This window comes from Typopeltis vanoorti, chromosome 1, assembly GCF_054136105.1.
Source record: "Typopeltis vanoorti isolate ZY-2024b chromosome 1, IOZ_Tvanoo_1.0, whole genome shotgun sequence".
Lineage (NCBI taxonomy): Eukaryota > Metazoa > Arthropoda > Arachnida > Uropygi > Thelyphonidae > Typopeltis > Typopeltis vanoorti.
In genome coordinates, this window is record NC_143549.1 from 144,359,398 (window position 1) to 144,377,290 (window position 17,893).

Here is a 17,893-nt window from a genome sequence, read left to right on the forward strand (position 1 = left end):
CACTGTATAATGAAGCTAGGATAATGTTAACGTATTTGATAATAGCTAATAATTATCAGCTGTCGTTTCTGCCTTCACTTCCACTAACTTGAGTTATTTGCAAGCCTTCCCTTAGTTACTAGGCTATATACGAAAAAGTAGCACAAACAACCGAGTTTAGGCTTAGCAGGTATTTTATTTTTGCATAATAATTTTAACGCATGAATACACCAGTGAGGGCGCTCTCTAACAAATTACAACGATGGCGATTGGTGGAAACGTAATTTAGCAAAAGTGGGAACTCTAGTCTCTATGGAAACTCGTTCCCGTTAGGCCTTTTTCAAATAGCGCTGTGCTGTATCACCGTTTACTCCTCGTTTGTGTCCCACTGAGCGACAAATTATACTTTGTACAAATGAACACATTTCAAGCACAGGTGCTATTGTTTTCCAAGAACAGCAGTCTGCGATTCGCACGGCGAGTTCAGTGACAGTCACAATATTACGACAGGTGTCGTGTATGAATTTACAGCTATTAGGACTACACTTTGTTGTAAAGGAACACTCTAGGAAACTAGATGCGTATGACACTCGGGCAGTTATTTAGGTGTGATGGCATTATTCGTTGCCTGCCACCTGACTGAGAAGTAGGTTGCGCCAAGTAACCGCATTCCCTTTACTTTCGCGTAGGTTGGATGGAGATCAGTGACGAAAGGAGCAAAGCTGGTAACTTGGCAACAAAAGCGGTTTATGGTGCACTTGGTCAGTAGCGCGTGTTTGGTAAACTCCAACCTCAAATACCCGGGGAACATTCTACCTGAAGAAGGGATCTATAGGACGGTAATGAAGGTATGAGGATTTTCATTCATGACCCATTTTATTTCTCTCATTTTCGGAATAAATGTAAAGATCATGTCTATCGAAATTTATTAAAATTGCTAACGACGTAAAGGGTGGAGAATAATATTACGAAAATAGATTTTCTTTCATCTCTTTTTGGCTAATAGAACCTTCCAGTTGTCATTTACTCAATAAGTGAATATGCTTTTAATAAAGGTGATAATGGAATTAAAAATTTAACCAAGTTTTATACTTAAAAATACCGCAAGTGGAGAATAAAAAGTGACTGATGATATGTGCTTTGTAATAACTGTTTCTTTTTCCATGTTTCGTTTCATCTCGAAGCAAGGCAACAGAGCAAAATATTATTATTTTTTAAAAGAAATTACTAACCTTTATTCCATAGATTTTCGTATTAGGAATATTTTAGTGTAATAAAATTCTGCTTTCGTTTTGATATTCTCGGAAATCAACAGATGTATAGTCTATATTTTCTTATTTTGAAAACAAGTGCATGTACGGTTAGGCATAAAGAGAAAGGATGTTCAAAATATATAACTGCCAACAAATAAAGTTAATTTATTTAATTAGCCTTAATTATATATTAATATAAGGATTTATATTCATAATGGCAAGTTCAGTGTGCTATTTTAAATCACAACCACTCACAAAAGATATTATTGTAAAATGCTTTTGTTAGATTCAGCAAGTAACTGATTTTCTATTTTGTTTACTTGTTCATTTATCTGTAATATATATTTAAGGAAAATCTCTGACAACTTGACTGCTTGAAATGAGGGAAATGCAATTCGTGCAACTTCGCTGCGCAAACAATCCAAATGCGGAAAACATGAAGGAATCTGCGGCCATTAAACAAGCAGAAAGATTTTATCTTGCGTATACTTTTTCTAGTATTCTAAACTTCTCATTATTTTTTAACTAATACGGAATTTATTGTTCACAAAGAGCGGCAATGCACTGGAATCCAATATACAGAATACATTAGTTTCTTTATTTCAACTTCAAAACAGACGAACTGGGTTGACAGCGTTCATTTACATTTACAGTTTCTGAGGAAACTTTATGACACACACACACACACACACACACACACACACACACACACACACACACACACACACACACACACAAATTCTGTCTAATTGTTTGCGAAGAGAAAGTATACAGACTGATACGGAAGGTCTGGGGCGACTTGTTAAGACAGGGACAGGATAATATAGCCTTAAGGTATGGTGTGAGGAAGTAGCAAGAAATTTCAATTAAGTTCTTTTATCCCAGTTAAACGCAAAGAATTCGGACGGGCAGAGGCAGATAAACATGTTTCAAAAGCCGAGAATGTGGAACACGAATCTTCGAGATAAATCATGCCGAAAAGTCAAAGGTGAACAATGAACAACGTTGCGTCATGGCGACCTGTGAAAGTATTTTGTATTGATGATTCAAGGTTGGTTTCCCCTCATCATTTCACATTTAGAAACTTTTATTTTTTTCTCCAAATACTTTTCTTCAGAGGAAGAGAACTGATTTAACAACAAAATTCAGAACTATCTGTGATGGTATTCTAACTGGTATTTTAAATGTCAGAAATCGGAATTAAATTTTTTTTTTTTTTTTTAAACTTGCTAATAACTCTTATACAATGGGTAGAAACACTGAATCCGGATTCAGCTCCGTCGAACTCTGCATGAAATTAATCCCTTCCCGGAACAATTCTCATTGATAGTTTTGTATACGCAGGTCACTTTTGTATTTCAAACATCACTGCTGTATTTTCAATGTATTATTTAGTGTGGCATTGCTTTATAGCCATGTCGGAAAGAGGAGCCAACTTCCTGAGAATATTAAAAAAATTTACTTTCATTGTCACCATTTTCAGTTGTGGAAATACTACTACTATCTGATTTTTTTCTATCATGATTCGCCTTTCAGCTTTGCAAGGAAAAATTATCAAAATGAGTTTAATTCTCTTTATCTCAGGTCAGCATCAAAGTTTATTCATAGCTTAATGGTATGAATAGAGAAATATATACAGAAATATGGATATAATTGGACCAACTGTTGGAGATATTATAGTCTTAATGAAAGCGAGCCTAATGCTCTGTTTGGGGCTAAGTGGTAAATGGGTATTATCATATGACAATACGCATTTACATCTTCAGAAAAAAAAAAAACTTTACTTATGTTATGTCAAAGCTGTCTTCTGTTATGTCTTCCATCTGTTTCCATTTTCTGCAGAGAAAAAGAAAACTAAACGTAGGTAGTGCATGTCCAATTGAGTATCCCAATCATCTCAGTTGAGTTTTTCTTTAGCTGGCTTTCTTCAAGAATGACAGTGTTTAGGATGTAGTCTTGTATATTCTAATAATGATTAAGGGCATACTGTTTCAAAGTTATTAATAATGTTAATTGAGTATTCAGTAGTAATGTCCCATACCTAGGAACTATATGTAAATAAAGTGTTACGGGTAGTTTTGTGGAGATGAATTTTGAATTTGTAGTGATGAGTTCTGGTTACAAATATTAGGCTTTTATGAAACTGAAGCACTTTGTGGTTCGTTTCGTTCATTAGTTAGAGTACGATAAAGGAACCAAGGTTATTGAAAATCTTCTATGACTTCCAGAATGCAGTCATTTAAATTAACATTATCATATTATCCTTCTGTTTTATTTTTTATGATTTTAGTTTTATTGCTATTCATCATTAACTTACGCAATCAACGCAGGTTTTGGGCAGTCTGAATGACAAAGCAGAGACTGCTTATGTGTTTGTCCTGTCGAATCTTCCAGAGTTATTCATTTTCTGTGAATCCGAAAATATAGTCAGAGTAATAATGAAGAGGTAGCATCAAAGCTTTTCCCCCGAAGAACTTCATTTGAATGATAACGCTCTCAGCCATCTCTATATTAATATTTTTCTTGCATTCTCGTTCTGATATGGTTTTACTATTACTTTAATTATTTGCAAGGCACTTATTAATAGTTGAGAATTTTGATATTCTTTGTTTTCATTGAATTGATGGCTTTGGAGAAATGTATGAGTTTAAAGAAAGAATTTTATGTATCACTCCTTTAAACAGCTTTGTAAAGTAGCAGTCGATAATACCTGTTTTAAATCTGCTTGATTTTTCCTCTGTGATTTTCTAGATTATGTAGAATGCCATTTTGTTATTCTTAGTTAACGCTGTATTACACATATTTAGTAACTGATTAAACGTACACACGTAACCACAGCAATAAGCTTTTTTTAATAAGTAAATATTTCGTCCTAAGTATCATAGGACATCGTCAGTACAGTTAATTCAAACAATACTAGGAATCACATACGGTTAGGGTGCATGCTTACAATGGGATCCCTCTATGCGTGCAGTAGCGTGTTCTAGAATTAAATTAAAATATATCTGAAAAAAAAAAAGATTACATTAAAATGAGATAACATATATAAAAATTATTTTACTCAATTTAGGATGACAATTTCCCAGACTTTAGGGATAGTAAAAACATCATTACGGTTCAAATTGGGTCTATGACGTAGGGCTTCAGCACTTTCTTTATGTAAACGTTCATGTTTATATAGAAATCTATGTATTAGTTTGGTCTTTTTCCAATGGATCGTATGATTTAGGCTTTCAATTTCGTGTTGTGCGAGGCCAGATTTCTGCCGTTTGATAAGACGGATATGGTCTCGATGTTCCGAAATGTGTTTGTTAATGGATCTACCTGTCTGTCCATAGTAGGACAATTTACAGGAATATGGGACGTCGTACACGCCAGGTGGCATCAGAGGGAGGTGAGAGTTTGTCTTTAGGAGAAGGTAATAACCAATTGTAGATCTAGTTGATTGGTTTGTAGGTAACAGCCAGTTTATATTTCTTAAGTTTTGAAAGACGTTCGGAAATGCCTTTGATATAAGGTATGGGAATCCTACAGGCTTGTTCTTGTCTAGGTTGATATGTGAGAAAGTGACTGATGATTTTTTGAGTTGTTTTTGGATTGTATCCATTTTGTATGGTTGTATTTTTGATTATTTCCAATCCTTGGTTTAAAGATTCTTCGGAGAAGCAGAATCTGTGTGCTTTGGTTACTAATGATTTAATGATGCCAAATTTCTGAGATGGTGATGAGCCGAAGAATAGTGAATGTAGCGACCTGAAACTGTCGGCTTACGTTAGACCGAAGTGGAGATGGAACCATCTTCTTTTCTTTGGATGGGTACATCCGGGAAAGAGATACCCTGCAGAGATTCTTTTTATACCTGTAAATTGTCCTACTATGGACAGACAGGTAGATCTATTAACAAACGCATTTCGGAACATCAAGACCATATCCGTCTTACCAAACCGCAGAAATCCGGCTTTACACAACACGGAATTGAAAACCCAAATCATGGGATCCATTGTAAGAAGACCAAACTACTACATAGATTTTTATATAAATATGAACGATAAATATATAAAGAAATTGCTGAAGCTCTAGGTCACAGACCCAATTTGAACCGTCATGACGTTCTTACTATCCCTAAAGTCTGGAAATTGTCATCCTAAATTGTGTAAAATAATTTTTATATATGTTATCTCATTTTAATGTTTTTTTTTTCAGATAAATTTTAATTTAATTCTATAACACGCTACTGCACGCATAGAGGGATCCCATTGTAAGCATGCGCCCCAATATGTGATTCCCAGTATTGTTTGAATTAACTGTACTGAAGATGTCCTATGATACTTAGGACGAAATATTTACTTATTAAAAAAATCTTCTTACTGTGGCTACGTGCGTATGTTTAGTCCTGAATACTTTACAGGTTTGATTATGTACCACAAATATTTAGTAACTGTTTCCAAAGAGCCTTTCCTTTATGTCTAAATCATATTAAGTAGCTTCATATTATCTGATCCAAGTTCTTACTTATTCTTTTAAGTTTTTAGTACAAATTTTTGGATTGTGAAATTGCTACATTTAATAGGAAGTTCTTTATTATTATTATTATTATTATTATTGGAATTGGAGCCCACCAATGAAATATTCAACAGTTTTTCTAATAATTCCTCCATACCTTAATATCTTCGTGTATCTTGCTCTTTTTATCTTTGATTGTTTAGCTTCTGGCTTTTTTTTTTTTTTTTGTGGTACATAAGAAATTAGCTATTCCTACACCATGGACATTGACGAAGATCGCAAATAGCTTAAATTCAATTAATAAATAAAATTTAAATACATAGTTTTGGTAAGAATCCGTTACTCGTCAGATTATCTGATAAGAATTATAAAAATCGGTTCCTGTATCTTTAAGTACTCGTATCTGCTGAAACAAGAACAGGCATGTTTCTATATGCTGAGACAGCGTAGCTTCTTATAACGTTTGTGTCATTGGTTTTCAGATAAAATACAATCAGAAAACTTATCATGAATATAATAAACACACAAGCGGTATAGATAAACTACACTTTTATTTTGTGGAAATAGTAGTAATGTCTCCACGATCCACCTTAAGAATCATTGCGGAAGCATCATGAAGATGCTTTCGCAATGATTCTTAAGACTTCACGTAGGTGGTATCATGTAATAGGAACAACAACAACAACAATAAGAATTTCCCTAATTTTATGTACTGGCATTGTTTTGATTTCTGACTGGATATCAAAAATATTTTCCCCTATCATTTGGATGCTATAGAAACTTGATAATATAGTTCGTCCGGCTGATTATATAAATCATGCGTCCTATAATTATTATATTGTTGTTTAATGTCATTATTCAGGTAAATTTAATTTTATTATTATTTTTTTTTTTTATATATATATACTATACATACTTTCGAAGGATGCTAGAATCTATATCTCAATGATACTGTGTTTGGAAAGACTTTTATTGGGATTATATTGATCAAGTGCATATAATAAACAACTAAGTTATACCAACTAGTTTCACCAACTAAGTCTGTTGGCATCTTGAGGGTACATAACTGATCTACGGCACTAAAAAGTAAAAAACTGTTACAAACTATAATCAACCGATTCCAATTATATTAAACAAAGAACAGAGCGCGTACAATACATTCATAGAGCGTGGATAATATCACTTGTTATTTAGGAACGTTCTATAGTTGGCACTATAATTCAGTTCTGGCGAGTTGAAGGATCTGATAAGGGTCTTCCAGATCACGGGCAAGATTAGTCCTTGGTTCCTGTTAAGGTTTTGTATACAGCGGGCAACTGTTGTGGCCTCCTTAAAAATTCGGGAGCGGAAGTCCTCCTCCATGTAAGGAATTGTGCTTCTATCCCACTCTATGGTATGGTTCGTTCTTGAGAAATGAAAAGCTAACCCCGATTTTTCTTCTCTGTTATTATTGACGTCACCTATATGTTCTTTTTGCCTAATTTCAAGGCTCCTTGAAGTTTGGCCGATGTAATTCAAGCCGCACGAGCATGGTATGTTATAAACTCCAGCATATTTGGAGAAAGGATGGCTATCTTTTGGAGATCTTAAGAATTGTCTAATCGTTTCTGTGGGTTTAAAGGCCAGTCTTATTTTATGTGGTCTAAGGAGTCTAGCAGACCTCCAGGAAGAACTATCCCTGATATCCACCAACCTTACCATGAATGGATTTCCTCGAAGACTCGTCCACAAGATACTTTTCTCTGAACCCCGACAAAGACAACAAGATGATGTACGTTATATTTCTACCATCGTCATTCCATACTTTGGGACAGTTTCCAATAAGATTGCTAGACTCCTTAGACCACATAAAATAAGAGTGACCTTTAAACCCACATTACATTATGTGGGTTTAAAGGCGAAACCCACAATGAAAACATAATGAAAACATTATGTTTTCAATTGAATTGCATTAAGGTAGGAAGTTGTAGATTTAAATAGCAATTTCTAATCAGAATAACTGAATAAAAAATTCACTGTGGAAAAACACAACAACAAAAGCACACAGTTTACAAATGCATATTTTATTTTGCTGAAATACTATTTACAAGTATATTCACAGAGAAAAATTCGAAACATCTAATTACCTAAAAATATTTCACAATATTTAGTTTACACTCTTAAATTTTTCCAAAGAGTTCAATGAATAAAATTTTTGTTACTCACTGTTTCTTGGTTACATTACATCAAAATAGCTGGTCATGCAAAAGAGTTTTTAAATCAGATACCATGGTATCTGATTTAAAAATTGTGTCAGTCTAGAAATGACACCATGCCTCCCTAAACATTCTGTGTATTCTTTTGTCACCAAATATACACAAACAGTTTTCATAAAATGTTCGTAAATGTCCCAAAATAAAGAATCTTTATCGAATTGGATAAAATCTTGAAAGTCTAATTTTACCATTGATGAATTTAAATGATTAGCGATAATTTTCCCAATGATACAAATAGCTGGTAATTCAGTTTCCAAAAATAGTAAATGATTATCAGTGTCGTACATTTTTGGTGAAAAAATCTCAGTTTCTTCAAAACTAATAGAAAAAACTTTACTTCCATCAGCTCCTGTATCATCAAGTATTAGTTCCCCATCTTGGCATTTCAGAATATAACACTCACCAAGGTCTATTTCGTAGTCAACTCTTCTTTGCAAGTAGCCGAGGATATCAGACCACTTCCTGCATAACTTTTCCCCAGTGGTCCTGGATAAATACATCACAATGTATATCTTCTAAAATAATAATCAGTTTCCATCCTTTTAGAGCTATGTGAAGAGTTTTGTCTCGTGCTATTTTCCCGAAGAAAGAAAATTTCAATGACTTTTGTGGCTCACCCATTATTTTTCTTTACATTTCTGATCAAAAAACACCACAACACAATATGATAGCTGCACTGGATGAACGAATTGCCATAACTGCAAAGACACTTGACTCATTTGTTTTTCTTTATAGTACTGTTTACCTGATGCTTAACCCTGACCGTTCCTTCCAAAATGAAACTTTCACACAGATGATTCATGGACAGGATTCTACGTGCTGTTGGATAGGGTGTTGATGTGAGATTATCTTACTTTGAGACATCATAGGGCAAATCTTATCTCTGTGGCTCAAAGGGTATTCTGTATTATTTGTTCTTATTATGTTAAGTATTTTATCCTCAAAAAGTGTTTTTGATGTTAGACCATGTGACTAGCTCTCTCACTCATATGCCCGAAATTGTTGGGATGGGAAAAAATAGCATTAGGTGGTGGAAGTGAAAAGGTAGTCAAGAGGGTGACAGAGGTCTTCCCTGCAATGCCCCCCACCCCACCCCCTAACCCCCATCATTACCCTATTCTCCCCCTCTCCTCCAGAAGATGTTTTCTCATCATTTGCAGATATCTTTTAGTGATGTCACCTCCAACTTATACTGATAACTTTGGAGGGAAAAAAACCTCCAACTGATACTGATAAATGCAGAGGGGAAAAAAGAAGAAAGAAACGCTTCCCTGCAATACTCCCCATCCCATACTCTAACCCCTCATCCCTCTCTCCTCCAGAAAATGTCTGCTCAGACTAATGGAGATGAGTGAGCTCCTCATTTGCAAATATGTTTTAGTGATGTCACTTCCAACTGATACTGATAACTTTGGAGGAAGAAAAAAAAACGCGTTTTTTTTTCTAAAAAAATGTGTGTTTTAGGAACACCACCATATAATTAAATTATTCAGAAAAGCCTAATCACTGCCACCATCATGACTCTACTCTAAGAATTCCCACCCTTTAACAGGAAAGAAATACCCCCAACTGTATTGGAAAATTAGTACAGCCATCTATAGACAACCAAAGACAAAACATGATGACAATGACTGATGTGTGTGTCACCCTGGGAAAATTCCAAGATATCTTATCTTAAAAACATCACCCACAATTCCATAGGCAAACCAAAACACCATGTGATATCACAGAGAGACATATGTCCCCAGAAATTTCCAAACACATAACGTCATGATTCTTATCTCAAAATATATATATTCACCCACAATACTATATGCAAACTCAACACACCACGTGATGTCCCTGACAGAAGGGGGGCCCCAGCGAAATTCCAAACATTCCAAACTCTATAATAACACATCCATGTCATGATTCCTTATCTTATCTTGATCTGGTTAAAAGTGTCCCACCAATCCTTATCCACTAATATATCTTCCTTTCCATTCAAAACAATAACGTCACTTATTTACAACTAACAAATGACGTCACTTATTTACAACTAACAAATGACGTCACTTATTTACAACTAACAAATGACGTCACTTATCTTCATCTGATAACAACAAACATTCATGTCACCATTCCTTATCTTATCTTTATCTTGATCTTGATCTGGTTAAAAGTGTCCCAGCAATCACGACATGATTCCTTATCTCTATCATCACCCATAATTCCATACGTGAACCAAAACACAAGAACTGAAGCCATTGACAAATGGCTTCAGTTCTTGTGAATACCCCCAGGGAAATTCCAAACATTCCAAACCCATGACATCATCAGATGAAGAACCAATCACGTCACTATTCCTTATCTTATCTTGATCTTTTTCTGGTTATTAGTGCCTACCCTACTACTAGTGTTGACTGGCTTCTACCATTTGCATATTAATATATTTGAAAGAAATAACTAACAGTTCTTTGTCTCTAGTTGTAGTTATAGGCAATGTACCAGTTATTAAAGTTTAAGTGAAATACCAGTTTAAAATAAAAATAGTTGGAAATTTGCATGTTATGGTTATGTTCCAGTTTAGAATAAAAGGTCCCCTGCACTTTTATTTCTGTTTCCCTCATCCTTGGAAATTTATTCTTCAAATAAATAAATACTTTACTATTAAGTTTCGACTTAAGAAAAACAAAATGTTATCAAGCCTAATTTCATAGGAAATTGGCAAGAACACTTTTTGTTCTCTATTAGAGGTTCATTTGAACAATTCTTCTGAACCAGAACACAAATATGTTATCAATCGTAATCACTAAAATACGTCTCATTACATGAACAATGTTAGTGTAAGGATAGTCAATATGTTCGAAAGAATTAGCCTACTAGGTGAAGTTTACGTTCTGGTTCAGAAGAATGTTTCAAATGAACCTCTAATAGAGAACAAAAAGTGTTCTTGCCACTTTCTTATGAATTAGGCTTGATAACAATTTTTTTTTGTTAAATCCAAAATTAATAGTAAAGCATTTATTTATTTGAAGAATAAATCCCAAGTATAAGTAAAAGAGAAATAAAAGTGCAGGAAAACTAAATTAAGCATCCATTTTTATTCTTGTTAAAATGGGAAAAAAAAAAATATATATATTTTATATATATATATATACAGGGTGTTCGGGATAAATTTGACATATTTATAATTAATTATATTTTTCCGTAAGTTACATGTATTTACACACACTTCTCTTCATTTAAAAGTTTGGACCATTCTTCATTCATATACAAGATGTCAGAAAGGATGGATAGCTGGAACCCACCTGAATCATGGAAGAGAATAACTTGTATCATGATGATTCGTGCCCGCCATCAAAATAAGGATATTACGACTGCTGCCCAATGCTCCCTGAATACAGTAAAAACAATCAGGCATGAACTAGAGACTTGCAATGGTGACTATGAGGATGTAGCAAGAAGAAAGATCCCTAGCAGACGATCTGATTGCGTTCGTACAGCAGAATTCCTCGCAAATCTGCAGGAACAGGTGTTGAAGAACCCTGGCATTGGAATTCGGGCTTTGTTCGTGGAGTTGCTAACTGTAGTCAAGCCTGGATAACAAGGGTAGCCAATGGTAGGCCGTATGTATGGCAGCAGGATTCGGCCCCTTGCCACACCTCTGGGAAAAGTCAAAAATGGTTGTCTGAAAATTTCTACGACTTCACCAGTCCAAATGTTTGGCCTGCAAACTCCCCAGACCTTAACCCCATGGATTATTTTGTATAGGGCGCAGTTGAAAAAGACACCAATCGCACTTCCAGTAATACAAAAGCCCAGTTAATGGATAAAATTAAAACAGTTTTTGCGGCCCTTCCCAGGGAGACTGTAGCATCAGCTTGTTCGAGGTTCCGAAGCAGAATTGAAGCTGTGATCGATGCTAATGGTGGTTATTTTGAGTAAATCTTGTTGATGGTATTGTAATTAACTCTGCCTGTAATGTTTTTTTTGTCAATTCATTAAATTTAATAGATACAAAGAAGATTTTCTTTTTCCTTACGAAACTGTCAAATTTATCCCGAACACCCTGTATATATATATATATATATATATACCAGACCTTTGAAGCTCTCGTTCTTTTAGTTTTGACAAATGGATATTATATATATCAAATGGAAATAAAACATTAAACATTAAAGCAAAGGTGAAAAAAAGTTTAAAAATTACCTTAATTTTCACAATAGCTTCCAAACTGGGCTCGTCACATTGGGATTGCCATTTTCACGAGTTCGTTCTTACTCTTCGTGTCTGTTGCTAGATGCCTTTCAGCAACCAGGAATTGACATGGTAAGGGTTGAAAAACAGGTTCATATGGGAAAAGCCATGCTCACATTCAGCAGTAGAAATGTGGATGCTGTTGATAGTTTATTAACTACAATAGTGCAGCAAGCATTTTCTTCTCTGTCAGGAATTCACGAAAACCTCTAACAACCTGTCGTTCTGGAATTCTTAGCTTCTTACACAAACTCTCCACTTCAGTTTCACCGAAATTAACATTCCTTTCAGCATCGTCTGGCCAACATTCTGGATACAACACTTTTGTCCATTCTGGAATTTGCATCCCTTCTGCAGATAGAAGGTGATTTTCCATTCGTTGTTTCAAGCAGTCATAAAATTTTGTAGGATCAAGAGAACGATTCACATTTGTTGATCGACTGGTTACCCTCTTCTCCAAAGTCACTCCTTTAAAGTTCAGATTTTCAACTGCTTGTACAGCTTCACGATAAAAATGCCCGCCATTGACTTTCCTGTCTTGAAAACAGCCGAATCTGCCTTGATATACTGCTATGAACTTTGTAGAGTGTAGTATCCCTTGCTTGCAGTTCAACACTAAGCTCTGACAATTCTTGGAGAGCATCACACATCAATCCAAGATCCAAAAAAAAAACCAAACAAACATTAACACTTGTTATTTTCTTCAAAAGGCCTTCATACATTACTCTTTCAGACTTGTCTCTGTTTTCATCTTGTTTTGCTGCTGTAAAATGAGCCAGTGCTTCATAATCTTTCCACACCGCTGAAACACTTCTAAAACTAGAAGCCACCCAACGTGTACTTAAAACTCTTCCAATTTTTAAGGTTTCCTTGTCAAGATCTTCAGCTACTTTTCCTAGTTCTCTGGCATTTTTGGGTGACTGGTGATAGAGACAGTAAAGTTTGTCAAGAAATGACTTGAAGTGGTTGATTTGTTCTGGGAAGTCTTTTTCTACAATATCACCAACGGGGAGCTGGAGTATATGGTTGGCACAATGCCAAACCAAAATGTGAGGATAACGTTCCTTAATCAAAGCCGCTACTCCTTTTTTCATACCCAACATCACAGCTGCTCCATCACAGGCAATGGCAACAAGATTTTTCTTCAGATAATCATCATAAAACCCCAATTCGTTAAGGGTATTCATCAAGCTATGGAAAATACCTTGTGCGGATACATTTTCTAACTGTGATATCAATAAAAATATTTGGGTATTGCTCAATATCAGGTAACATTGTGCGTACATATTAATGATGACAACTGGCTAATAGTGGTGCTTTCGTCAATCAAAAGGAAAATCTCACAGTTTGACTCTATTATTTTTTTAAGGATTTTTTTAATTTCAGTTCCAAAATGATTTGTTATATTGATACAAGCATTTATAGAATGTAGAATTCGACCTATGTCACTGCCATTCAATTCTTGGAATTCAATCAGAAATTGACCTGATTCAAAGTCATTGAAAGCCTGGGTTTTCTTTGCAACTTTATATGCTGTTCTGAAGATTCTACAAGTAACTTCTTTCTCATGTTCAAACGCTTTTGAATAAGCTACCTCCAGTTTTCGTTCTTTTACAGATTCTATAATTTTAGCGGCAGCAATGTGAGCTGAAATGTTCTTATGATCGTGAATTTTTTTACGTAGTGAATTCATTTGTTCTTTTTAATTCCTACCATAATGAGAAATTTGAATATTTGCCCATGGCTTTGAAATATTCATACCTTGCTTATTCTTTTCTACTCCCAAACACTTGCAAGTTCCGTACATATTTTACAGCCAATGTTTTTATTCTCCACCAACAGCCATTCATTTTTGTTGCAAAAGTCAGCTTTTTGGTCTAGAGTCCAACAATCGGGTAGATCTTGTTGTGCGTCTTTACTCGTCTTTGTAGCAGCCACGTGTTTTATCCCTTCAGTTTTTGTATCACTGTCCATCGGGTCTGTTTTTGCCACATCACCATCACTACACGTACTGTTCTCGAGCTTTAACTTTTTAGTTACGGAGCGGAAGAGAAAAATTGTGTTCTTTTACTATTCATCGCGTAAAGCTGGTGAAACTTCCATGAAACACGTTAATCTCACTCACCCACGCTGTAAAAGTGCGAGTCTACTTGTATGCTTGTTCACATAGAAGTTCCTCTTCCGGTAACTACCTTAACTTCCGGCCGACTCGATTCTAATCGAAAACTTCGATCTTCGAGGTTCAGTGTCAACAACACAAGATGGCAGCACTAGATTGGATGAACTAAAGATGACCCTTGATTTATGTTGTCAACGACCATAACTAAGAATTCAAAATGGAGACAGTCCTAGTTTTGAAATACTTATAAAATATGTTAGGGACCATTAAAGTCTTAATGTTTACCCGAACGCGTTTCGGACCGTTCCGGCTGAAAAAAAAAAGACTATATTACTTATTATAGTGATTCCAGACTAAATTTTTTCCCTCCACGATAATCAATAAGTTAACCGACAAGAAATTATATTCGTATTTTAATCCAATACCCAAGCATAAACAAAGTTTGCACGTAAGTATCTTCATGACTTCTGCATTGATTTAACCTCAGCAATCTCCCTGGGTTTAGCAATATACACGTCCGAAAGGAAGTGTGTTTTTGCATTATGGGATGCTAATGCAAATGAAGTGAAGTCAAGTGAACACCGCTATATACAAGTAGCCCAGTCATGAAGATACTTCACGCGCATTTGTTTGCATACCCTTGAATATAGGATTAAAGCAATAATGTAATTTCTTGTCTCTTATAATATACTGATTTCATTTGCTGGAATTTCTAATTATTTTATTATAATAAGTACAGCCAATTAATTTTAATTGTCTGATAATATTTTTTGATATGTTTTATTCATAGTGTAAAAACTCAAGCTATTTATTCGTATCAGTCAACTATGTTGGTAATATATTACCTGAAAATCGTGTTTTATAGGATATAGCTTCGATTTCCCAATCATCTTAGTGAGTTGTTGAGAGTTTCGTCATCATTGTAAAATCGTAAGTTCTGATGACAGCAGATTTTTCAAAGAGAAATATCCTTATCCTGTCCATCAACTTCATGAAAACGATGACTACTATAATAGATATGGTATTTTCACTGAAGTAACATCCTCCATAGAAATACGAGACCTAATCACTTACAAAGTGATTTCTGTATATTTCTGTGGAAGATCTTGATTACTCATTACATATTGAGTTTAATAAGTTAATATGAATTCAGCGTTCCTTTAAATTAGTAAATTTCAAACTATATCATTTTTCCATTCCATAAAAAGCACGATAAATAGATATAACTAATAATTTTCATACACTGAAGAACTTCTCGGTAAATTATAACCATTTTTTATAATTAATAAAGTATGACAGGTAAATTAGTTTTCAAATCAATAAAAATGTCTCAGTTAATCCCTCTGTTGAATTACTAGGAGAACATTCCAAAGTTTTATCCTTTCTTTCATGCTTATACGGTGATCAGAATACATTGTAAAAAATTATGGAGACAACTACCGTGTTAGAGCAAAACTTTAGTTTAATATAAACCAAAATGAACACTCTACGTTTCGACCTTCATATCAGGTCAAAATCTGGAACATACACATATATACAAAGAAACAAGCTGCACTACAATCTACATGGTTTGCTAAAGTTACTGACCAACCGTTACAACAATTATTGGCCTGGCCTCTGGTGACGAAAAAAATCTTTCATAATAAGGACTCTAGCTTTGATGTAGTAAAAGTTTTTTTTCCTCACCAGAGGTCAGGCCAATAATTGTTGTAACGGTTTGTCAATAACTTTAGCAAACCATGTAGATTGTAGTGCAGCTTGTTTCTTTGTATGTATATATGTGTATGTTCCAGATGATGACCTTGATATGAAGGTCGAAACGTCGAGTGTCCATTTTGGTTTATGTTAAACTAAAGTTTTGCTCTAACACGGTAGTTGTCTCCATAATTTTTTATAATGTATTCCAAAGTTTTAAGACAACAAGAATGAAGACTGCGTGCTCCTCTTTCCAATCAATGGTATCTAGTCAGTCGATATTTGGTAAGAAAAAAAGCACAGATTATGGCTATTCATTTTTTCTCAATTATTAAGCCTTTGTGAATTTCAGTCAAGTTTGGAGGCTCTTTAGATGAGGAAGAGATTATTTATTCAAAAGAAGTTTAATTCATAGACAGAGAAAATAATTAATGTTCACTAGAATTTGAGCTCAAAGTTAAATTAAGGGTGCTAAAATCCATACTCCCTTTTTCTCTCTTTCTTCCTGGGAAAAGCCATCTTTAATCATTATTATTTTGCAGCAGTTTAACCGCAGTTATTTGATTTCGATATTAATGAAAGTTTATTCTTTCTTTCTTTTCCTTCAGTCACTGTATACTAGTTTCCCACACCTTACCTTTCATGTTTGAAATGAAGATAATTAATTAATTAAAATAAGGTAATAATGATAAAAAAGTAGTAATAAAAATAAAACACTTACTTTAAAATGTCTAGCTTATGAAGTTAAAGTTATTTCACCAAAAATAGTTCTTTAAGAATGTAGTTCATCGTGGAGATACTTCTACGGTGAAGTCGTTCAGCTTATAGTTAAATAAGTCCATTAATTAAAACGCAGAAATGTGTAATTAGGTAACCCATGATAACTGCTACTCTTACTCAATTCGTAATCATTGTGTAAAAGCACAGTTAATGAAACGCAAAATATTTTTACGTCACTGGATAAAAGATTTGTTCCTCCATGCTCTTTCTTAATCATTTATTTATTATTATACCCACGTTTGGAGATCACCGAAAAAGGTCAACACTGCACAAGTGTGAAATCCTTTCTTTCTATAGTAAGAAAGGAGGGACCTCACACGCGAACGTAATCTTCTTATCTGTGTTATAATAATACCATCGTATCTGCAGTAATAAATGCTTCCTCTTTTGAGGAAAGATTTACGAACCTCTTAAAACACGAAGTTCGTACACGCAGCCATACGCACTAAATAGTGTTTGTGTTAAATTGTGTCACGAAGTTTAGCGATCTTTTTCCTTTCCTGTAGACTAAATCATTGCTTTGGTGAACTTCTTTTCATATATCGCAACTTCGACAATATCATAGAAAACAAGTAAGTATTGTCAATGCCGATTGGTGAATGATTTGGAATTGTTCTTCTTGTTTAACATTCGGGATCTTCCGTCATTTTAATACAAAATGTGGACGCAGGAATTAATTTTTACACTTCGAGAGTGAGGAAAAAATTTATAAACTTGTAACTTCTAAAACTTAGGAACTTATAACTGATTATTCCTAATATCAATATTCGTAATTCAAAATCAGATTAAAATATAGATTATTCTCCAAATAACCAATCATGCCAAAGCAGATTTTAAAGTGTAGAAATTGAAATTGAACAGTTGCTTAATTTGACAGATATTCTTAGACATGTATATAATTAAAGCACTTTAATATTTTGTCTTGATGTTATACAGAATTATATGGGTTCTATTACCGAGGTATATTATTGCGTTGTCCGCGCGTTTAGTTTAGTGGCGATGCGCTTCGCAATCATATGCCTGGGGAAGGAGTGTCCTAGGTTCGATTCCCATCGACAACGCGAGGAGCT

At 34.5% G+C, this 17,893-nt stretch overlaps 2 protein-coding genes across 4 annotated transcripts in view; one reads left to right on the forward strand and one right to left on the reverse strand.

The window, feature by feature from the left end:
• The first annotated feature begins 402 nt into the window (after positions 1 to 402).
• Positions 403 to 17,893, forward strand: part of LOC150110505 (Ig-like and fibronectin type-III domain-containing protein 1) — a 325,466-nt gene continuing 307,975 nt past the window's right edge. For 2 of the 3 annotated variants that reach the window (XM_090394271.1, XM_090394280.1), the window contains exon 1: positions 404 to 827. The gene's annotated coding sequence lies outside the window, so the exon portion shown is untranslated. Of the gene's footprint in view, positions 828 to 17,893 lie in introns of all 3 variants that reach the window. The other variant, XM_090394289.1, reaches the window with a different exon arrangement.
• LOC150110506 (E3 SUMO-protein ligase KIAA1586-like) lies at positions 12,387 to 13,416 on the reverse strand. Its single transcript, XM_090400098.1, has 2 exons — positions 12,909 to 13,416; positions 12,387 to 12,766 (listed from the first exon to the last, which is right to left on the reverse strand). Exons 1-2 carry the CDS (start codon positions 13,414 to 13,416, stop codon positions 12,387 to 12,389), a joined length of 888 nt encoding a protein of 295 aa, XP_090256224.1.